Genomic DNA, 21,452 nt, shown 5'->3' on the forward strand with positions numbered 1-21,452 from the left:
GAATACACTTCATTATGAAGGGACACCAGTGCGCCTCTTCCAAGACTACTCGCCAGCGCTGCAAGAACGTTGTCGCCGCTTCTCCAGAGTGTGCTCTGAGTTGTTCGATCGGAAACAGCGCTTCCAACTTCTGTATCCAGCGCAGTTGAAGATCTGGACCCCTAAGGGGTGGGCAACCTATGCCTCGGCTGAGGCAGCTCAAGCCTACATTGATGCTTTGCCAGGAGAGTCTGGGCCTTCTTCCTCGCCCCCTTGAGCTCTGCGCCTTGCGGCGGGGCTGGAGTGTCCTGTTCAGGATTTATGGCTAGCGGCATGTCATTCTTCTTGGTAGAGCTGGCCCTGCGGTGTTTTCCTGGTTCCTTGCACCACCTGTACCTGGCTTATCTTGGCATGGGCTGGGTTTCCCACTGCCCACATATGGAGTTGTCCTGAGTCGTGCAGTTAGCGTGCCTACACCGTGACTTGGACCTTTTGACTTTTGTTCTGTTACCCTCTGGTACCTGTAGTATCTATATTTATACCTCTCACCATTTGTATTTGTTGCTTTGGTGTACAGGACTAAGGTTTAGTTAGCTTGGTTGGATGTCTATTTTGGGATGGGCTGCCTGATGGGCACTGGTTTTGGTGTCGGGTGGGATTTTGTTGTGAGGGTGACTTTGGACCAGTGTCCTCCATGCCCCTCGTAGCCCTGGCTGCCCTGCTTTGAGTGCACCCTTTTAAACCTTATGGGACTGGGGACTTGGTCCTTTCTTGTGTGGCTCCTATGGTGTTTGTGTGCCTGTTATTTTCTGATTGTTTGGTGAGTGGTTGAGGTGTTAGTGTTTGGTCGGGGGAAGTGGTGTACATGGGCCGGGGAGAGGGGGGATTTGCTGGTTGTTTGATTTGCACGGGACTTGTTTGAAGTGTACGGTTGGATTTCCTTGCCTGGGTTTTGGTGTATGTCTGCATCGCTGAGTGAGTATGGGAGGTTGGATGTGCGGTCCTGAGGTGTGTGGGGTGAAGGGATTGGGGGCTCCTGACACATCTTAACGTGGCTCTCTTTCCGTTTCTTTTATGGGATGGGACTTGGTGTTGGGATATTGGGTTGGGGGGTTGGGGGGGGTTTAGGTGGGGTGGGGTGGGGTTTTGGGGGGTGGGGGGTCCTCCTTCAATATGTTTGGCTCAATTCTTTGCTGTGTTCCATTGTTTTACCTTTTTCTTCAGTGTTCTCCTTAAGCTGTCACTGCTACTCTGGGGGGGGCTGGGCCCTTGGGGTAGTGTTCTTTTGGATTCCTTTTTTTTCTTCTCTCGCATCTTTTCTGATTTTCCTCCGTGAGTACCCCATTTAGAATTACATCTTGGAATGTAGGGGGGATTACATCACCTGTCAAGAGATCCAAAATAATTGCTGCTGTGCAACGATATAGGTCCGATATTGCTTGTTTACAAGAAACTAGATTGACTGATGCAGAACATCTTAAGTTGCGCCGCTCTTGGGTGGGGGACGTGTACTTTGCCTCATCTTCGGGACGTCATGGGGGCATTGCTATGTTGGTCCGCAAGTCTTCGCCTATTGGAGTCCAAGTTCTTGATGCGGCGACTGACGGTCGATCCTTGCTCTTACGGATTACCTTGGGAAGTCGCTCCTATCTTTTCCTGGAGGTTTATGGCCCTAATTCAGGAGAATCCGCCTTCTTGCAACGCTTGCTTACACTTTGCTCTAGTTTCCCGGGTGATCCTTTACTTCTTCTGGGCGATTTTAACTTGGTTATGAATCCTGATCAGGATAAATCCAGGTCTCCAATCTCTTCGTTGGGTTCCAGGGGTCACCTTCTTTCAGACTTTTGTGAATCTCTTTCGATTGTGGACCCCTGGCGCCTTCTCCACCCTGAAGTCCGTGATTATACTCACCTTTCTCGCGCCCACGGTTCTTGGTCTCGATTGGATCACATATTTTTATCTTCCTCTATGTTTTCTTCTGTTCATTTGGCTGAGATAGGCCCTCTATCTATTTCTGATCACGCACCAGTTTGGGTAGATGTTTTCTTGGATTCTACGTATCTCCGGACGTCTTCTTGGCGGTTTCCCTTCTATCTTGCGCAGGATCTGGAATTTCGTAATTTTCTGCAGATCCAATGGGATGACTATTCTACAAATAATGCTTCCCACTTGGAGGATCCTATTTTGTTTTGGGAGGCTGGGAAGACGGTGATCCGAGGTCATATCATTTCCTTTCTTAGTGCTCGTAACAAGCGTATTAACCAGGGGATCGTCACTTTGGAACGGGCTTTGCGTTCGGCGAAACGGTCCTTTTCTCTTCACCCTTCCCCGGAAACTCGAGATTGTTACCTGGCTACTCAGGTGGCCTTGAATTCGCTTCTTCATTCTCGTTCCCAAAAATGCAAAGCCTTTTATCAGCATCGTTTTCTTCGCTATGGGAACAAACCTGGCCGTCTTATGGCCTGCTTGGTGAAGGCTGCGGTTGGTAGGAAGCCGATTTCATCTTTACGGACCCGGAGTAGTAAGATGGTGTCCGAGGTCTCTGAGGTCCTTTTTGATTTCTTTCGTCGATTATATGATGCCCCGGATGACGCTTCTTTGGACATGTTGACGGACTATCTTAACTCTTCTGGGCTACCTCGCTTGTCTGCGGACGTGATCTCCTCTCTCAATGGTCCGTTTCGGGCGATTGAACTGGAGTCTGCCATTAAAGCGCTCCGCTCTGATAAGGCTCCGGGCCCGGATGGGTTCTCGGGTGACTTTTACCGACTTCTTTCTCCTACTCTTTATGGACCCCTGTTGGCATATTTTAATGCAGCTATTGCCTGTGGTTCCTTTCCGCGCTTTGCGAATGAGGCCCTTATTACTTTGCTCTTGAAGCCGGGTAAGGAAGCTGATTTGCCGGGGTCTTATCGCCCCATTTCTTTAATCAACGTTGACCTAAAACTTTTCACACGCATGTTGGCTGATCGTCTTGCCCCTCATTTGCCACAGATTATACATGAGGATCAGGTTGGGTTTGTTCGGGGCCGCCAGTCCGTACACAATGTCCGTAAGGTACTTCTTGCTCTTGCTCAGTGTCAATCTCGCCAAATTCCGACTCTATTAGTTAGCCTAGATGCTTCTAAGGCGTTTGATAGTATTCACTGGTCTTTCTTGTTTCGTATCTTGGAATATGTGGGGCTCGGGGGGTTCTTTCTAGATGCTGTGCGTTCGCTCTATTCTAATCCCCAGGCTTCCCTGCTTGTCAATGGGACCCGGTCTGACTCTTTCCCTATTCTATGTGGTACCCGACAGGGTTGCCCTCTTTCCCCTCTTCTGTTTCTTCTTTCTTTGGAACCCCTGTTATGCACTCTTAGGGGGTTTGCGGAGGTCAGAGGTCTCTCGGTTGGCGACTTTGAACTTAAGACTCTGGCATACGCGGATGACATGTTTTTAATTCTTACCCGGCCTGAAGATTCTCTCCCGGCAGCTCTGGATCTTATTTCTGAATTTGGTTTTTATTCGGGGCTATCTCTTAATTTAGATAAATCATTGGCCTTACCTTTTCCCCCGGATTTACGAACTTCGTGGAGGGGGGCTTTTCCTCTTCGTTGGGCTGACTCCGCTTTACGGTACCTGGGGGTTAACATTCCGCTGGATTTATCTGGTTTGTATCGGTTAAATGTAACGCCGCTGTTTCAGGCTCTGCAAAATAAGTTACACCTTTGGGAAACTCTTCCTTTCTCGCTTCTGGGTCGAGTACACTTGTATAACATGCTGCTGGTTCCCTGTTGGCTTTATGTTTTTCAGGTCCTTCCCCTTTATTTGACTGTTCGTGACGAGCGCAGACTGGAGCACCTGGTCCAGAAATTTCTTTGGGCTGGGAAGAGACCTCGTTTGTCTTATAAGCGGGCGGCGACTCCCTGGTATCGAGGTGGTTTGGGATTATTGAATCTCCGCTATTTGACAGTTGGTTGTGGCATGCGGCATATTAACGATCTCTTTAGGGGTACTTCAGAGTTTACTAACACTTCTCTAGAACTTTCCTGTTTTCATTCTACTCACTTTAGTGCCTATCTTCATTCTATCCCTTCTCTTGCACCCGAGTCTCTTTCTTTGAAAGTACATCGACCCTTGCGGAAGGTTTGGCGTTGGGTCTGTAAATTTCACACTCTTTCTTTCTCTGTCTCTCCCTTTTTACCTCTTCGCTTTAATGGTTCTTTCCTGCCTGGGATTGATGGGCCAAGTTTTGCTCGGTGGGAAACGAAGGGCATTCATTTCCTATTTCACTTGGTTAATGAGGATGGTACCCCTAAATCCTTTGTTCAATTGCAAACAGAATTTGATCTTCCCCCTACTGACTCGTTTGCTTACATGCAAATCCGACATTACCTTTCTTCCTTATCTCCTAGTTCATTGCAGGCCTCCTGCCAAGAGTCGTTGTCCATGGCTTTTACCATTGGTTCACAAGACCTGGTCCCTCTCAAGTTCCATCATCGCCACTTGAAAGATGAATGCCCTTTGTTTGACCACTCTCGGCTCCGAGATGCTTGGTCGTGTGATCTTGCTGTGGACTTGCCTTCGGACATACTTCTTCAGGCTGTCTGCCGTCTGCCAGCATTTCGTAAATATACTACCTTTTGGGAACAACATTTTAAATTGATTTTTCGTTTATATATATCTCCTAAAAGGGCTTATTTATCTCGCTTCGTTGCCAGGCTCCGGAAGCTGGTTTGGGCCACATGTTTTGGACTTGTCCTAAAGTACAACTTTTTTGGACTGCTATCTTTGCTTTTGTGGAAAATCTTTGGCATGTCACCATTCGAAGCTCCCCATTGCTCTTGTTTGGGACTGTTCCTCACTACTTTCCACGTTCCAGGGGTGTTGCAGCTTTCCTCAAGTGGACTATTTTGATTGCTTTGAAATGCATCCTGCTGAAGTGGCTTGAGGCTGAGGCTCCGGACTATTCCCTTTGGAGGAGCCGCATGATTGCTCTTTTGATGTGGGAGCGAAGGGATGTGACTGATTTGTCTTCTCGCCAGAGTCGTCTTTTCCAGACCACTTGGGAACCTTTCTGGAATACTTTGACCCCTCTGGCTCGTAGCCGGATACTTAATTGAAGTTTTGTTTGTACTTACCCTTTTGTGACTCTTTCTGTATAGTTTGCTATTCTGATTCTTTGTTACTTTGTGTTTGGAAGGAGGACCCAGGGGAGGGTATGGGGGGGGTGTTTTGGTTGGGGTTTGGGGGGGAGGTTCTTTTGGGGGATATTTAAAACTTTTTGAGCTGGTTTTGTACTTCTTGTGTTACTCTGTTTTCTTGATTGCTCAATAAAATATATTTGCCCATACTTCCAAGCAAAATAGGCTCCACACACATAGACTGCAATTAATAGAAACTGAAACTAAGTTTGCATGGGTTTTTTATTTCTATAATTTTTTGTCTTTTTTTTATTTTTTTTTTGGCTTGATTTCCATGGACATAAGCCATGCCTCTGCTGGGTCAGACCTGAGGTCCATCATGCCCAGCAGTCCGTTCACGCAGTGGCCCATCAGGTCAGAACCTGTATACTAGCCCTCTATCTATACCAGGGGTGTCCAACCTTTTGGCTTCCTTGGGCCACATTGGCAAAAAAAAAAATGTTTCTGGGGCCGGCAAGATGGTAAACACCCGGGGGCAGCAGAGGAAAATATTGACCGGGGCCGCACAAAATATTTCACGGGGCCGCAGGTTGGACACCCCTGATCTATACCCTTCTATCCCCTTTTTCTTCAGAAAATTGTCCAATCCCTTCTTGAATTCAAATACCGTACCCTGTCCTATCACACCCTCTGGAAGCGCATTCCAGGTGTCCACTACCTGTTGGATGAAGAAGAACTTCCTAGCATTGGTTCTGAATCTGTCCCCTTTTAATTTTTCGGAATGCCCTCTTGTTCTTGTAGTTGTCGAAAGTTTGAAGAATCTGTCCCTCTCCACTTTCTCTATGCCCTTCGTGATCTTATAAGTCTCTATCATATCCCCTCTAAGTCTCCGCTTCTCCAGCGAAAAAAGCCCCAGTCTCTCTAATCTTTCAGCGTATGAAAGGTTTTCCATACCTTTTATCAAACGTGTCACTCTCTTCTGAACTCTCTCGCGTATCGCCATATCCTTCTTTAGATACAGCAACCAATATTGGACGCAGTACTCCAGATGCAGGCACACCATCGCCCGATACAATGGCAGGATAACTTCTTTTGTTCTGCTTGTAATACCCTTCTTGATTATTCCTAGCATTCTATTTGCTTTCTTAGTAGCTGCTGCGCATTGTGCCGACGGCTTCATTATCATGTCCACTATTACCCCCAAGTCCCTTTCTTGGGAACTCTCACTCAATAACAGCCCTCCCCCATCGTGTAGCTGTACCTTGGGTTTCTGTTTCCTACATATAAGACTTTACATTTCTCTACATTGAACTTCATCTGCTATCTCGTCACCCACTCCCCTAGTTTGTTCAGGTACATAAGAACATAAGCAATGTCTCCACTGGGTCAGACCTGAGGTCCATTGTGCCCAGCAGTCCACTCACACGCGGCCCCCTTTGTAAATCTTCGCAGTCCTCTTTAGTCCTAGCCCCATTAAATAGCTTGATGTCATCTGCAAATTTTATTACTTCGCTCTTCGTCCCTGTTTCTAGATCATTTATAAATACATTGAATAGCAGCGGTCCAAGCACCGACTCCTGCGGAACACCACTCGTGACTTTCATTTACTTCCTACAGGAGAAGCACTATACAGAGATAGGTTAGGAAAAAAGTTTCCTGTTAAAGAACCTAAGCTTTCTTCTCCTGAAACTGGTCTGAAGCTTTATAAAGTAAGTTGTTGGGTTTTTTTTTTGTTTTCCTCCCTTGAGACCAGGGCTTGGAGTTGGTACACCAAACCTTCAACTCCACATCTGACTCCTTTATTTCTCTACTGTCCGCCTCCAACTCCTACTGATTTTGGGCTTTACATTTTTTTTCCTCTAGATCTAAAATACTCTTTACAAGAAGAAAATGCCAATTTTAGCACGTTCTGAGTTCCATATTTTGAATATCCTGGACAGAGATATACACAAATATAATATAAACTAAACCTTAGGCTTATATACCGCATCTTCTCTATAACAGTAATAATAATAATAACTTTATTTTTCTATACCGCCATAGTCAAACTGACTTCTAGGCGGTTCACATAGAAAGAAGGCTGGACAATCGGCGAATTACACAATGCAAGAAGAATGAAGTTGCATGATAATTAGGGAAGCGTAGGGAAGGAGCTTGGCACGGTTTACAAGAAAATTAGAAAGGAGAACGGAATAGTATGGAGAGGAGTGGAATTTACAACTTAGAAAAATATTCAAGTTTTCAGATGTTTTCGAAATGGATGGGAAGAACCTAGATAGCGCAGATGACTAGGAAGATCATTCCACAGCTCAGTAATTTTGAAAAGTAGAGACTTCCCTAATTTGCCAATGAAGGTGACACCTTTCAGCGTAGGAAAGGCCAATTTAAATTTTTGAATAGATCTGGTAATGTCAGATCTTACAGAATTCCAAGACAGGGGAATTAAAGGAGGAAGGATGCCATGCAAGATCTTAAATGTTAAGCAGGCACTTTTAAAATAAACCCTGGAAATTATAGGAAGCCAATGAAGTTTTTGCAGGAGCGGAGAGACGTGATCAAATTTACTTTTTGCAAAGATCAGCCTAGCCGCAGTATATGGTGAGCTTTTTTATTTTAAAGCTGGAGTCAGACTCCACAGCCCTGGTTGATTCGTATAGGACACTGTTTTGAATAACTATAGAACATAAAAATCAAAGGTCCATCAAGCTCGGTATCTTGCTTCTAGCAGTGTCTAATGTGGAAAGTAACCTAGAGGTATAACCTTCAAAACTGAAAACGAGCAAGGGGAAAAATTTCCTGTACTGCGCACACAAGTATTTCCTGGGCAACCCTATAGGACAAACTATATGGATCGTATCAGTCCCTCTACTTTGGAGCTCTTTGTCTGCAACACTTCAGAGTTGTCATTTTCTAAATTTAGGGTAGTACCATAGATGGTTATTCTAAAAGGCAGAGGCCTGCAGTGATCGGCAAATGACAGCCCAGACTAAACTAACACTCCCTATAAGTTTTTGTTTGGGTTTTTTTCTCCTTTTGATTGGAGTTCTTACTCTCTGACTTTAATTAGCAAACTGCTGTATTATATGCTCATGGAAGTGTGATGTATCGAGTTTAATAAACCATTTAACATTTGCTAGATAGACTAGACATACAATATACGGTTAATGTAACCCGCCTTGAACTCCATTCTGGAGGATTTGGCGGGATATAAGAACATATATACCATAACGTATTACTATATGGTCAACATTCAGCCTGTAATTGGTGCGTGTTTTTATGAAATGCTGACTGCCGTGGACAGAATTAGACCTGGGTATTAAATAGTGGGCCTTTTTCTGAGCACCAGCACAGAATATCTGGGGATAATTCGACATGGCCTGGCCGCTGGAGCTTATGCAGGTCCCAGTTGATATTCTGCCAGGACTCAAATGAGACACTTATGCAGGCTCTAGTTAAATATTGGCCTGGACCCGCATAAGTAGAAGGGGAGCGTGTGGTGCAGTGGTTAAAGCTTCAGCCTCAGAACCCTGAGAATGTAGGTTCAACCCCAAGCTGCTCCTTGTGACCTTGGGCAAGTCACTTAATCCCCCCAATGCCCCAAGTACATTATTAGATAGATTGTGAGCCCACAAGGAAAGACAGGGAAAAATGCTTGAGTACCTGAATAAATTCATGTAAACCGTTCTGAGCTCCCCTGGGAGAATGGTATAGAAAATGGAATAAATAAGTGTGCCAAATACCCCACCCCACTCCCACAAAGTCAGATCAAGCACCAGGCCAGAGTACCCCACTTCCATACCCCCACCCCTTGGCTTACCTCAAATTTCTATGGTTGTCTGGATGGGGGGTGGTTGTATGGGCAGGAGCGATGCCCACTTGCTGTTGATGATTGCTGGTTCTTCCTCAAAATGGCCACCAAGGTCCCTAAATGGTTTAGGTTGTTGGGGGAAGGGGGGGTGACCCACAAGCCCCAATGGTACTATCTGAAGGTTAACTGGGAACTGCCCAATATTTGTAGGAGGCTTTTTCCTTGTGCCCTAATTTTAGCTGCTTACTTAATTGCTTAGCAGTCTAAATATTGCCACTAACAAGTTAAATACCAGCTCTGCCCATGGACTGCCTCGGGCAGGGGTAGCCGGGAACGATGTTCAGCTGCACTGTCTGGTTAACTGCCACAGAATATTGGCAGTTAGGCTAACGCAGGTGATTTTAACTGGACAGGAGCCTCTCCTGCCTGGTTAAGTTGACTGTCACATGGTATATTTCTAGTGAAATGTTTATTAGGTGCAGAGATCGTCCCTGTTGCTGTCTGTGGATATATTCTCCTTTTGAAATATTAAAAGATTGAGTTGATTGGGATCCTCAAACTCCACCAGCCAAAGACTCGGCGCTGCTTAGTCGGCGGCAGCTTAAGTCGGCTGTTAGAACTTGGCATTCATGGTGCCTTGTGAAAGTAAATAACCACCATTCAAATTGGCAAAACTTACATTGCTTCCGTGATCTAATTCTAAAGTTAAGTACAACTGATTTGAGCACATATAAATTCATGAGTATTCTATATTAAGCAAAAGAAGTAAAACCAGTTTTGCAGCGATTGAGAACAAAAGCCATTTTTACAGTGGGTCGTTTGCTCACTTAACAGTCTCGCGATTCAGAACATCTCTGAGCACAAGAAAAGCAGCAAATATATGTTTTGCCAATTTGAATGGTGGTTATTTACTTTCACAAGGCATCTTAAGCACCAGATTTCTTGTACAATATATCCCATTTGTATTTTGGGCTCACTAAAGCTGCGCTAGAGCTCGGGGACCCCCTACTAAGTGCACCACTTCTCAGTATGTCCCTGCCTGCCTGGAATCCCCAATGGCTATGCTACTGTAATAGAGGGAAACTTTTGTGTGTTATTAGGATGGACTACATCATTTTGTTATAGGTTACAGTTTAATGGCGGTGTTCCTTCTGCAGACCAGCTGCCAAACACAACTAACTGTATGTCAGGTGATGTGTACTTTAAATAAAGAGACTAAAAGGGGTGGGGGAGAGAAGAGAGTGCAAAACAACATTACAGTTCTGGCCCTATCCTTGCTCCTGGGAATGCTTCCATGTATTGTACCAGATCCTGAGGAAGTGTATTTAATACTTTGAACATGCATCCAGTTAATACGATAAATTGGTTTCTATTTTTGCAGCTTGTACAGAAGCATACTCCCAAACTGACGAGCAATATGCATGCAATCTTGGGTGCCAAAATCAGTTGCCATTTGCAGAAATGAGACAAGAACAGGTAAGGTATAAGGCAGGGGTAGGCAATTCCAGTCCTCAAGAGCCGGAGCCAGGGCCAGGTTAGGTTTTCAGGATATCCACAATAAATATGTTTGAGATAAATTTGCATCTCAAGGAGGCAGTGCATGCAAATCCATCTCATGCATATTCATTATGGATATCCTGAAAACCTGACCTGGCTCCAGCTCTCGAGGACCAGAATTGCCTACCCCTGGTATAAGGGAATATCGGCTTTCAGCTGTCTCCACTGATGCCATGTTGCAGTTTTTGAATATCCCTATGTGATAGACAACTGGGCAGACTAGCTGAGGCAGTACAGTTCTCTTTTGTTATCTATTGTGTTTATGATTATATAGGATAGACAGATAACAAAATCTCATCTCTCTTTAAGCCAGGGATGTCAAAGTCCCTCCTCGAGGGCCGCAATCCAGTCGGGTTTTCAGGATTTCCCCAATGAATATGCATGAGATCTATTAGCATACAATGAAAGCAGTGCATGCAGATAAATCTCATGCATATTCATTGGGAAATCCTGAAAACTCGACTGGATTGCGGCCCTCGAGGAGGGACTTTGACACCTCTGCTTTAAACCAATTTATTAGGGCAAAATCTCTTTTACGTTCCTGTATTGCTATTTTAAACACTGATCCTGTCCTTTGCCAGCTCCAGAGCCTCGTGCCCAGAGTTCATACTCTCTTCCCTCTGACTTTGGTGAGATCCATGTGGAGTGGCATAATGGATTCGGCGCACAGCTTCATAACATCTTCTTGGACCTTTTACCTCCAGGCAGATGATGGCAAAATAGTCATATTTCAGGTATGTGTAATCCTACTTGCAGTATGTTTTGTGTTTATATTGTGAAAGCTGTTGGAGAGGAAAATATGTATGTTGGGTGGGAGGGGGGTTACATGTGATTCTGCTATGACGCATTTAAAATAGTTCAGGAATGGTACCCGAAGTCACACTCCCATAGCATCAACTTACTCGCATCATATAATCTCTCTTCCAGTGCAATAGGGGAGACATTCTAGAGAAGTGGCTGCGTGCCATATGCAGAAGGAATCCAATCCGGATTTTTTTCTCTGTGACTCTGCTTTACTTCAGTGTGCTCTCTAGCTTCACCTACAGTTTTTCCCTTCTGCACGCATGCCAGCAGGAGTGTATTTGTTCGGCTCTCTTCTATTTATTATTTTATTTGGTATTTTTCGTCCCTTTTTTTTTTTTTTCTCAGGATTTCTTGTTCTTGGAGCGATTATTCAGCTCTGCCTGTGTGGAGAACACAAAGACTTTGGTCTGCAGCCCATTTTCTCCTACTGCCGGCCAAAATTTGGTGCGGGCTGTTGGGTATACCTAGGAAACTTGGCAGAGTCTTGCAGGGTGCTGACTTTGTTCCATGCCTCTACTGGTTCCTGAGCACGTCTGTCGGTCCTCAGGGATGGAAGTGCAATCAGGCATGGAATCTAACTGGCAACCCAAATGGAGGCATTCTAAGCATGAGGCAGTGGTTCTCTGATTCCATCTACTGTAAGAGCTGTACATTTCCAGCATTTCAGTACCAGTCACAGCTTATGAGGTGAATCGGGGGGGGGGGAGGGGTTGAATTTTGGAAACAGTGCGATCTGTCATTGCAGCGGTGCCCCCGGGAGAGTTCCTTGCCTCTCTGGATCTCACAGAAGCTTATGTGCACATGCCAATGTTTCTAGCCACACTGCACAAGCTTGTGGTTTCATGTGTTTAAAAAAAAAAAAAATCATTGCCAGTTCTCGGCTCTCCATACTTTCACTGAGGTGATGCTGGTCATTGCAGCTTATTTACAGCACATGGATCTGCCAGTACACCCTTTCTTGGATGACTGCTGCTAAGAGCTCCCTCGTTGGTCGAGGGTCACCATACAATGGATCCGGTGATCCTCATTCTGGAGGGCCTTGTTTGAATTGTGAGCTCCAGACAAAGTAGTCTGACTCTCAAGCAGCCTCTGGACTATCTGAGCATTCTGTTCAATGCAGCAGTGGGTTGCGTCTATCTTACAGAGGCAAGCTGGCAGGCTCACAGTTTCTTCCTTCTTGAAGGAACCTGCTCCATCAGAATGGGGCTGTCTTCAGGTCCTATGGTCCCTGGCAGCCGCGTTGGATGTGGTTCTTTGAATGAGAGTGCACAGGTGTCCTCTCTGGCATGCCTTCATCTCTCATTGGGCTCCGCACAAGACTGTGTTACAGTCCAGTCTTCCCTGGGCTCTGGAGATTCGGGCCAGCATGGCTTGATGTCTTCTCCCAAAGTTGCTCTTCAGGGGCATACCACTGAGGATTGACTCCCAGGTTGTGATGATAACAAGATGCCAGCTTTTGAGGCTTGGGAGCCCACTGTACTTGTTGCCATCTCCAACGGGGTTGGAATCTCTCCCACTGGATGTTATTGATCGACCAGCTGGAGCTGAGAACCATGCGGCTGACTCTGGTGCGATTTCCAGAAGCTTCTGGAAGGCTCAGTGGTTGGAGTCTTCTCCAACTGCGCAATGGCAGTAGCCTATGTCCCTTGCCAAGGAGGCGTCAAGAGAACCTCTTGCTCAGGAAACCCACATTCTCTTTCTGTGGCCGGTATGTCATCTGCAGGCATTTTCTGCAGCACATGTGGCGGGAGTCTACAATGTACTCCCTCGGCAGACAGGCTTTTGATCTGGGCAAGTAGGAACTGTCCTTGGCAGAGTTCCAAGCCATTGTGCAGCAATGGGGTTAGCCCAGCTTCATCCTTGTGGCTATGGCACAGGGCATGATGACGCCGCGATACTTCAGTCGAAGATCTGAGCCAGACAGCACAAATCTCGATGCTCTAGTGCCGCTGTGGCCTCAGGGGGTTCACCTGTATGTCTTTCCTCCCTGGTCCATGATAGGCCAAGTCATTCAGATGCTCTAGACTCCTCACAGGTCGTAGTATGCAGATCTGGCAGAAGTCGCAGCCTTCAGTTCTGCATCCCTCTGGACCTGCTTTCTCAGGATCTAGCCTCTATGGCTGATTTTGCAGCATTGGTGTGACCAGGAATGGACGGAGTCGTATTCCACTCCGATTTACATTACATTACATTACATTAGTGATTTCTATTCCGCTTGTGCCTTGCGGTTCTAAGCGGATTACAAGTTAGAAGACTGGACATTTCCAGTAGCATTGCAGTACATATAATCAAGAATGCGTTAAGTTACAATTGTTGGTTCAATGGTTCTTGCTTTCATCCGGCTGGTCTAGATAACAGGCCTCACTGTGGCATCCCTTCATGTCCAAGTGGCTGAACTCTCTTGTTGTCAGAGCCCAGGACAGTCCTTAGTCTTGGGTGTCTCACCCTGCCATTGCCAGATTTCTCCAAGGGGCTCTTTGCATTAGATTACTGATTAGACCACTGCATTGGTCGGGAAAACGGCAGTGTCGGAGCGAAAAGTGTGCAGAGAGAAAATTTAATCGCTTGCTTCAGTGTGAGTTGCGATTTTTTATTTTTTTGTATTCATGGGCTGTCTTTGTCCCTAACCCCCACGACTATGGAGGGAGAAGTGTAAATTAATTGGTTTAAAAGAAAGTTAAGTGGTGGGATGGTCCGGGTTTATTTTTCAGCTTAATTCTTGGCCCAAGCTGGACTGAGAAGTACTGTGTTCCAGAGCATGTAAGCTTCTCAGATCTTGTGCCAAAATGTTTGCCGTTCTATCCATCCAGTAGCGAAGGACTCCGCTTTTAGCCAGCAGAAGTGCAATGGAGATAAGTTTTATAATGCGTAGAGGACAAACATTGATTTTCCAGGGCATTAATGCTGTCCAAGATCAATATCTTCGTAAGACTTTTTTTTCTTTTTTCTCTTGAGGTGCATATGCCTAGGGTTGGGAGGGGAAGGGGTATAGTAGGTAGAGGGGATATAGGGGGAGGGAGGGGGTGGTGGGCTATTTCCTATTGAAAAATGTTTATAGGCTCTTGTTTGTATTTCTCGCTGAATGTTTGCAGCACAAGACTTTTTGTTCGTCGTTACTGTTTTTATAACCTTATTGCGTTCTGTCTTGATCCTTTTCTTTGTTCAATAAACACATTCAACCCCCCCAAATGTTTGCAATTCTATACCATCTGGAGTATTGGCCCTGCCCTCTATTCAAACTGGGACAGGTTCATGCTGCGTGCAAACCAGCTGAAACATTTCAGGTCTGCCGTTCTATTGAAAATCTATCTGGATAATGTAAGAAGGGCCCCTTTTAAGAGTAAATATATATGAGGTGAACGCCTTGGGTAGCTCCTTTTTGTCATTTTGCTTTGTAGTTTTGTTCTCTCCAACTCAATTGAAGTTGCAAAAGGAGTTTAGAAATGTCTGTCTGTCCATCTTGGGGCAAAATAACTATCTGAAAATTGAATGGAGTGGAATAAAATGTTCATTATAATCATTATGAATGTCTTTCTTCACAGAGATAAAACTTGGCATGTGGGAAAAACTAGTAAAAAAAGATACTTAGGAGTAAAAAATGAGCCAGATTGGACCAAAGCAGAGAATGACACGTGGACAAATTTTTCCCCATCTCCGCAAGTTTTGTCTCTGTCCCTGCCCCATTCCTGTAAGCTCAGCCTTAACTGCACAAACCTCAAACACTTATGATATTAAATTGTTTGAGGTTTGCGCAGATGAGGACAGAGCGTAGGCATTGGTGGAATGAGGCATTATGACATCACAATCTGAGCTCTAGAATGCTGCTACTTAGGATTTAAAGTGTTTGAGGCTTGTACAGATGAGGACGGAGCTTAGGCATTGGTGGAATGAGGCATTATGACATCACAATCTGAGCTCTAGAATGTTGCTACTTAGGATTTTCAAGTGTTTGAGTCTTGTGCAGATGAGGACAGAGCTGAGGCATTATGACATCACACTCTGAGCTCTAGAATATTGCTACTTAGGATTTTCAAGTGTTTGAGGCTTGCGCAGATGAGGACAGAGCTTAGGCATTGGTGGAATGAGGCATTATGACATCACAATCTGAGCTCTAGAATGTTGCTACTTAGGATTTTTTTTTTTTTTTTTTAATCGTGCCATAATGAAATATAGGTTGAAACATCTAGGCAGATACACCTGGGCACTGATCAAACATGCATGTGCAAGTTAATTGACTTGCGAACCAATTAATTACAATAAATTGATGTTAGTTATCAATTGTTGCAGTCCATTGCATTATTAAATATTTGCATCTTCCTAGGTGATTTTCTATGATCTTGCATACCTAAATCCTCTAGCACGCAACTTGGAAGGGGGCATGGCTAGGTGTAGGGAAGGAGTATTCCAAAATTTTGAACTAGGACTTCCAGAATAGCACTATTCTTGTGCCCAAATGCCAAGAGTAAGTTGCTAGTATTTGCACCAGGTTTCAGCTGACATAAATTAGAGCAAGGGAATGGACTTTAAGCTCTATTCTATAAAGAGTGTTTAACTCAAGAGCTCCCTTTGTAGAATAGCACTCTGCACTGTTTTTTTTTTTTGGGGGGGGGGATGCCCAAATTTGGGCATCATGTACTGAATCTAGTCAATAATATTTCCTTCCTCCCACAAAACAGAGAAAGCTTAGAATTTGGTGTACCATTTACCAATTACATGGCAGCATTGGAAAACCAATAACCTGCGTTTGTGACTAATAATGCAAAATTCTTTGCTTGGTCTTTGCAGTCAAAGCCTCAGGTCGAATATATTGGTCAACAGCCAGATGAAACTGGAGCATCCATAGACAAAATGGCCTGTGAGTTCTTTTTGCTAATACATATGGTTCGCAAGTGTAAACATTGCTTTCAAGCTTGGAACTTAAGCTGTAATGTTTAAAGATCCCTGATAACAGACATGCAAAAACAGTGTATTGCAAACTGTGCCGCAGCAGATTCCAGGTGTGCTGCAAGATGCCGGCAAGGAGGAGAGACACCAGCTGACTGCCTACAGCGAGAGGCACGTTCTGTAGGCAGTCAGCTGGCGTCGGCACCTTTTTCTGCATGCCTCTCTTTTGTTGTACCCCCCTCCCCCCCACATACACACTGGTGGCTTGGGGCCCTGTTTGGAGGGCCTTCATGAATGCACACACATTGGTATGATGACATCACACATGTGCTATTTCCAGATGTCTTCCAGCTGCAGCTTCTGAAAATTTGCAAGACATTGTACTAAAAGTTGACTTCTGTTTTTGTCTGTCATAGTACATAAAGTTGGAGTAGCTTAATCTTTTTAAATTTTTATTGAAAATAATGAAAAATATAACAATGCAATCACTGTACCCAATACATTACATGTCGCAACAATTCACCAGCAACCCGCTATGTACCCCCTCCCCCTGCTATCAAACTTCAAGCTGCCATCCGGTTATAGATCAAGTGAAGTTTCAAGTTTATTTGGGTCTTATAAGCAAAGCGGTTTCCAATTCATACAGAGTATTAAAGTTTTTTTTAAAAATATAAAAGAAGTCCCAGTCTCCATGATGTCTCTTATAAAGTCCCCGTCTCTTAGCAACCAACAATTCCACGTGGAGTATAAAGCTCAATCATATCTTCAGTGGATGGGATAACTGTACTCTTCCATTTGGCATCAATGAGACATCTGGCTGCCACCAGGCCAGAACAAATTAGACATCCCTGCCACCACGGATGCATGTAATATTCAACCCTAACAAACAATCCCCTGGTTCCCAGGCTACAGAGCCTGGTAACTATTGTTCTAGGAAGCCCTTCACCTGTTGTCAAAAAGATAACGCCCTAGGGCAAGACCACCAAATATGTAGGAATGTGCCCACATGAACCTCACACCTCCAACACATATGTGAAACAAGGAAACATAACGTGAAACCTTTTGTGGGTGGGTGTGGTACAGTGGTTAGAGCTACAGCCTCGGCATCCTGAGGTTGTGAGTTCGAATCACGCACTGCTCCTTGTGACCCTGGGCAAGTCACTTACTCCCCATTGCCTCAGGTACATTAGATAGAGTGGGAGCAAGCCAGGACAGTTAGGGAAAATTGCTTGAGTACCTGAATAATTTGTAATCCACATAGAATTGTAGGATATGCAGAATATAAATTATTAAATAAAATAATACCACCTAGTCAGCACTTTGTACGCTTTCTCTTGTAATAACACACAAGAGGATGCTTTTTGTACCTCTTGACAAATACAGGACCATTGGGAATCTGTAAAAGGACCCCCCAGATCTTTCTCCCATACACTACGAAATGAAAACACTCCCAGTTCCCAACCCCTGAGAGAGGGCGAGGAACTTTCCCCAATAGCCACAGATTTTCCAAAGAATCCCTACCTTGCCCCCTAAGAGTGAGGCAATCCTGTGTTTGAGCAAAATGCCTCACCTGTAAATAAGGAAAAAAAAATCTTCATCAGGTAGATGATATTTATGTTGCAATTCAACAAAAGTCCCAAAGGTAGACCCCCCCAAATCCCTAAATCTGCTCAATCCCTTTTCTGCCCGTCTAGTAAACACCCAACCTTTCCCTTCCCAACCCAAATTTTGGCTCATCCCTAAGAGCCGCCAACATAGAGACCACCCCATCACGCCCCTACTGCATTTGTAACATAAGCAAATCCCTAACAAATGTTTGAGAAAAGGGTTCTCTACATCCCATATTCTTTCCCTATTGCCATACGAAGCCCAAATCCAACAATCCAAAGTGTGACCCGGTATGAACCACTGCTCCAATCGTACCCCCTGATTCTGTGGTTCTGTAGACCAATCCAATATGAATCGCAATTGGACTGCCCGATAATACCAAAAAATATTGGGACCCCCCCTGTTCCCTTGGGGCTCATAGAACTTTTTTACCCAACAAGGATTCATGTTTTTAATCTCATTCTGTTTTAACATTACAGTAGATACAGATGATTCTAACACAGAAAAATTCTGCAACCATGGAGTGTTAGGCTATGAGAACGAGGAAGGAAACAGTATTTTAAAATGTCTTTCTATGTAAGTATTTGTTTCTTTAAAAAAAATGAGTTGTAAAATAATATAGATTTAAGTTTTGAGTTTCTGGATAACCTGTTATCTTATTAGTGTGCAGTATTGTATAGAGTAAACGAGTTTAGACAAAAAGGGAATTGAATTTCATGCATACAAAGCTATTTATAGTATTTTATAAAAGGCTCACTGACTGTAGAACAGTGGTCTCAAACTTGCAGCCCAACAGGTACTATTTGAAGGCCCTCGGTATTATAAAGAATGATTCTTTATGGAAAACTTGTGCCTTAAGTGTCCGGCGTTCACGTTCTAGAACGTTGCCTGCCTCACTGCTGTAACCTCACGCAAGCGCTTTCCTGTGTCTGTACACGATTGTCCTCTCCACTCCACCTTGCAATCGTGTACAGACACAGGAAAGCATTTATGTGAGGTCACAGCATTGAGGCGGGGCAACATTCAAGAACATAAGGTAACCATTGGAGGCCGTGCAGCTTGTGCGTGCTGGAGGAGGTGAAAGCTGAAGGCGGTTGCGGACATGACCACTGGACAGTTAAAGCACGAGTTTTCCATAAAGAATCATTCTTTATAATACCGATAGAAACATAGAAACATAGAAATAGACGGCAGATAAGGGCCCACGGCCCATCTAGTCTGCCCACCTTAATGTCCCTCCCCTACCTTTGCCCTGTGAATAGATCCCATGTGCCGATCCCATTTGGCCTTAAAATCAGGCACGCCGATGGCCTCAAAATACTGGGTCCAAAATCTTCTCTCTTGCAGTTGATACTTTGATAGTTTTTAGAAGTATATGTGTTCATGGCCAAGTGATTTCTTTCCTATTTTAATTGAAGTTCCTTTATATCATTTATTTAATGACTTTTTATTGTAAACCACTTTCACTCATTGAATTAGCAGCATATCAAATAATCAATAAACAGAAGCAATTAAGGGAAGATTTATAAACTATAGTTTTATAAATATTTCCTTAATTGCTTCTGATAATTTCAGATAATCCACATTTTGGATTTGTAGGTACTTACCTCATGCAAAGTTATTTCTTTAACACATTAACTATTTTTTCTGCAGCCCTCCAATTACCTACAAATCCAAAATGTGGCCCTGCAAAGGGTTTGAGTTTGAGACCACTGCTGTAGAACCTTTTTATAAAATTAGTGCATCAAAAAATAATCTTGTTTTGGCAGCATGCATATGAGAAGAAGCTGATTAGAGAAAAACGAACAAAAAACTACGCACAAAAAATAGGTACACCCAAAACAAATAGCAAAGAACTATTCAAGTTGGTAAACAGACTAACAGAAGCTACTCAAATCCTGCTACGGGAAAACGAATGCAGAAACCCTTGCCACTTTCTTCAACAACAAAATCTTAGACGCAAGAACGACCATACCTCCATCCTCGCGCAACTTCGAATTCCAACTTGGACCCCCATGAAAAGAACCCAGAGTAGACATGCTTTGGAACCATTTTGAACCTCCGGACTGGCACCAATTTCTAACCTTGTTCAATAAATATACAAAATCAAACTGCCTACTGGACGTATGTCCTTCCAAGACCTTGAAAACAGCCACACTAGATTTTAAAAAGGATCTATTTAACTGGGTAACAACCACTCACGGAAGGAACATTTCACGAGGAAATGGGACATATACTGATCACACCCATCCCTAAGGATCAAAAAAAACTCATTAGCCCTGAAAACCAACTACAGACCCATAGCAAGCATCCCCTTATTTACCAAGCTACTTGAAGGATTGGTCAACTTGGAGCTAGTAAACTATCTAGACAAATTTAGCATACTCAATGAACACCAATCAGGATTCAGAAATCCTTAATCACCGATAACGGCCTATTCAGCAAAGGAACAAGTGCACTGATTTTACAACTATACTTCAGCAGTGCTTTTGATCTTGTTGATCACGAAATAATGCTACACTGCATAGATGCAATAGGGCTTACGGGAAGAGTAAAACTGGATGCAGGGTTTCCTAATAAAGAGATCATACCGTGTGGTTAGTGGTGGGACATACTCAAACTCCTGTAGAAACCCCTCGGGAGTACCACAGGGTTCACCACTATCACCTACACTATTCAACATTTACATCTCATCCCTAGGGCACTTACTGCAAAAGCTAAACTTAAACTATTACATATATGCAGAGACATTTCCATTTTAATCCCAGTGAACAGCATAACAAACGAGAGCTCAGAATACATTTCTCATATTATGACCGAAATAGAACACTGGACAAATCAACTTCAAACTGAAACTAAACACAGAAAAAACAAAAGTCTTCCTTGCAAGCCCAACGGACAAAATTACCAAAACAACGTTACATATAAAAGATCACAACTACCCAATTACTAAAACAATAAAAATATTGGGAGTCGCATTAGACACACACTTGACAATGGTTGAACACATGAATTTAGTGGTAAAGTGTTTCCTGACATGGAAATTAAAGACCATCAAAAAATACTTCGACCCATTATTTAGATTACTAGTGCAGTCACTAGTACTGTCTACACTGGATTATTGAAATATCATTTATATGGGTATACCCAAAAAAACAGTGAGGAAACTTAGAATTGTCCAGAACACAGTGGTCCGCTTGATATTTGGATTGAAAAAAAGCGACCACGTCAGCCCCTACTACAGACTACTGCAATGGCTGCCAGTCGAGGCACGAATAATATTCAAGTTCTCTTGCATATGCTTCAAGCTAGTCTGGGGACTGGCTCCTACATGCTTGCTATCTCACTTCATATTATACAGTCCCATAAGACAAACCAGAAACTGCAATCTATTTGCATAGCCAAGCATTACCGGCTGTAAATACAAAACCTTTCTGGCTAGAACTTTTATGTACCAAGCAAACAAACAACAACACTGGATAGACAACTACATTAATGGAGCTAGACTGACCTACGTCGCTTTTAGAAAAGTCATAAAAACTGCCTTATTCGACAGATTTATCACCTAAACATTAACTACTCCAAACACTAATTCCAATTCTTTTTTTCCTAATATGTCCCCTCAGAAAATTCTTAACAAATTGTATTCTGTAATTCGCTACTTTTTTTTTTTTTTTTTTTTTAAAGGG

The 21,452-nt window shown here is 43.8% G+C and overlaps 1 protein-coding gene across 1 annotated transcript in view; it reads left to right on the plus strand.

Moving 5' to 3' along the window:
• Nucleotides 1-21,452, plus strand: part of TMEM59 (transmembrane protein 59) — a 52,850-nt gene that overhangs the window by 21,990 nt on the left and 9,408 nt on the right. Inside the window, exons 3-6 of the mRNA XM_033916142.1 lie at nt 10,292-10,386; nt 11,049-11,201; nt 16,057-16,126; nt 18,243-18,339. Of these exons, the coding sequence (XP_033772033.1) occupies nt 10,292-10,386; nt 11,049-11,201; nt 16,057-16,126; nt 18,243-18,339 (415 nt within the window). The remainder of the gene's footprint in view (nt 1-10,291; nt 10,387-11,048; nt 11,202-16,056; nt 16,127-18,242; nt 18,340-21,452) is intronic.

This window comes from Geotrypetes seraphini, chromosome 12 (genome assembly GCF_902459505.1).
Source record: "Geotrypetes seraphini chromosome 12, aGeoSer1.1, whole genome shotgun sequence".
Classification (NCBI taxonomy): domain Eukaryota; kingdom Metazoa; phylum Chordata; class Amphibia; order Gymnophiona; family Dermophiidae; genus Geotrypetes; species Geotrypetes seraphini.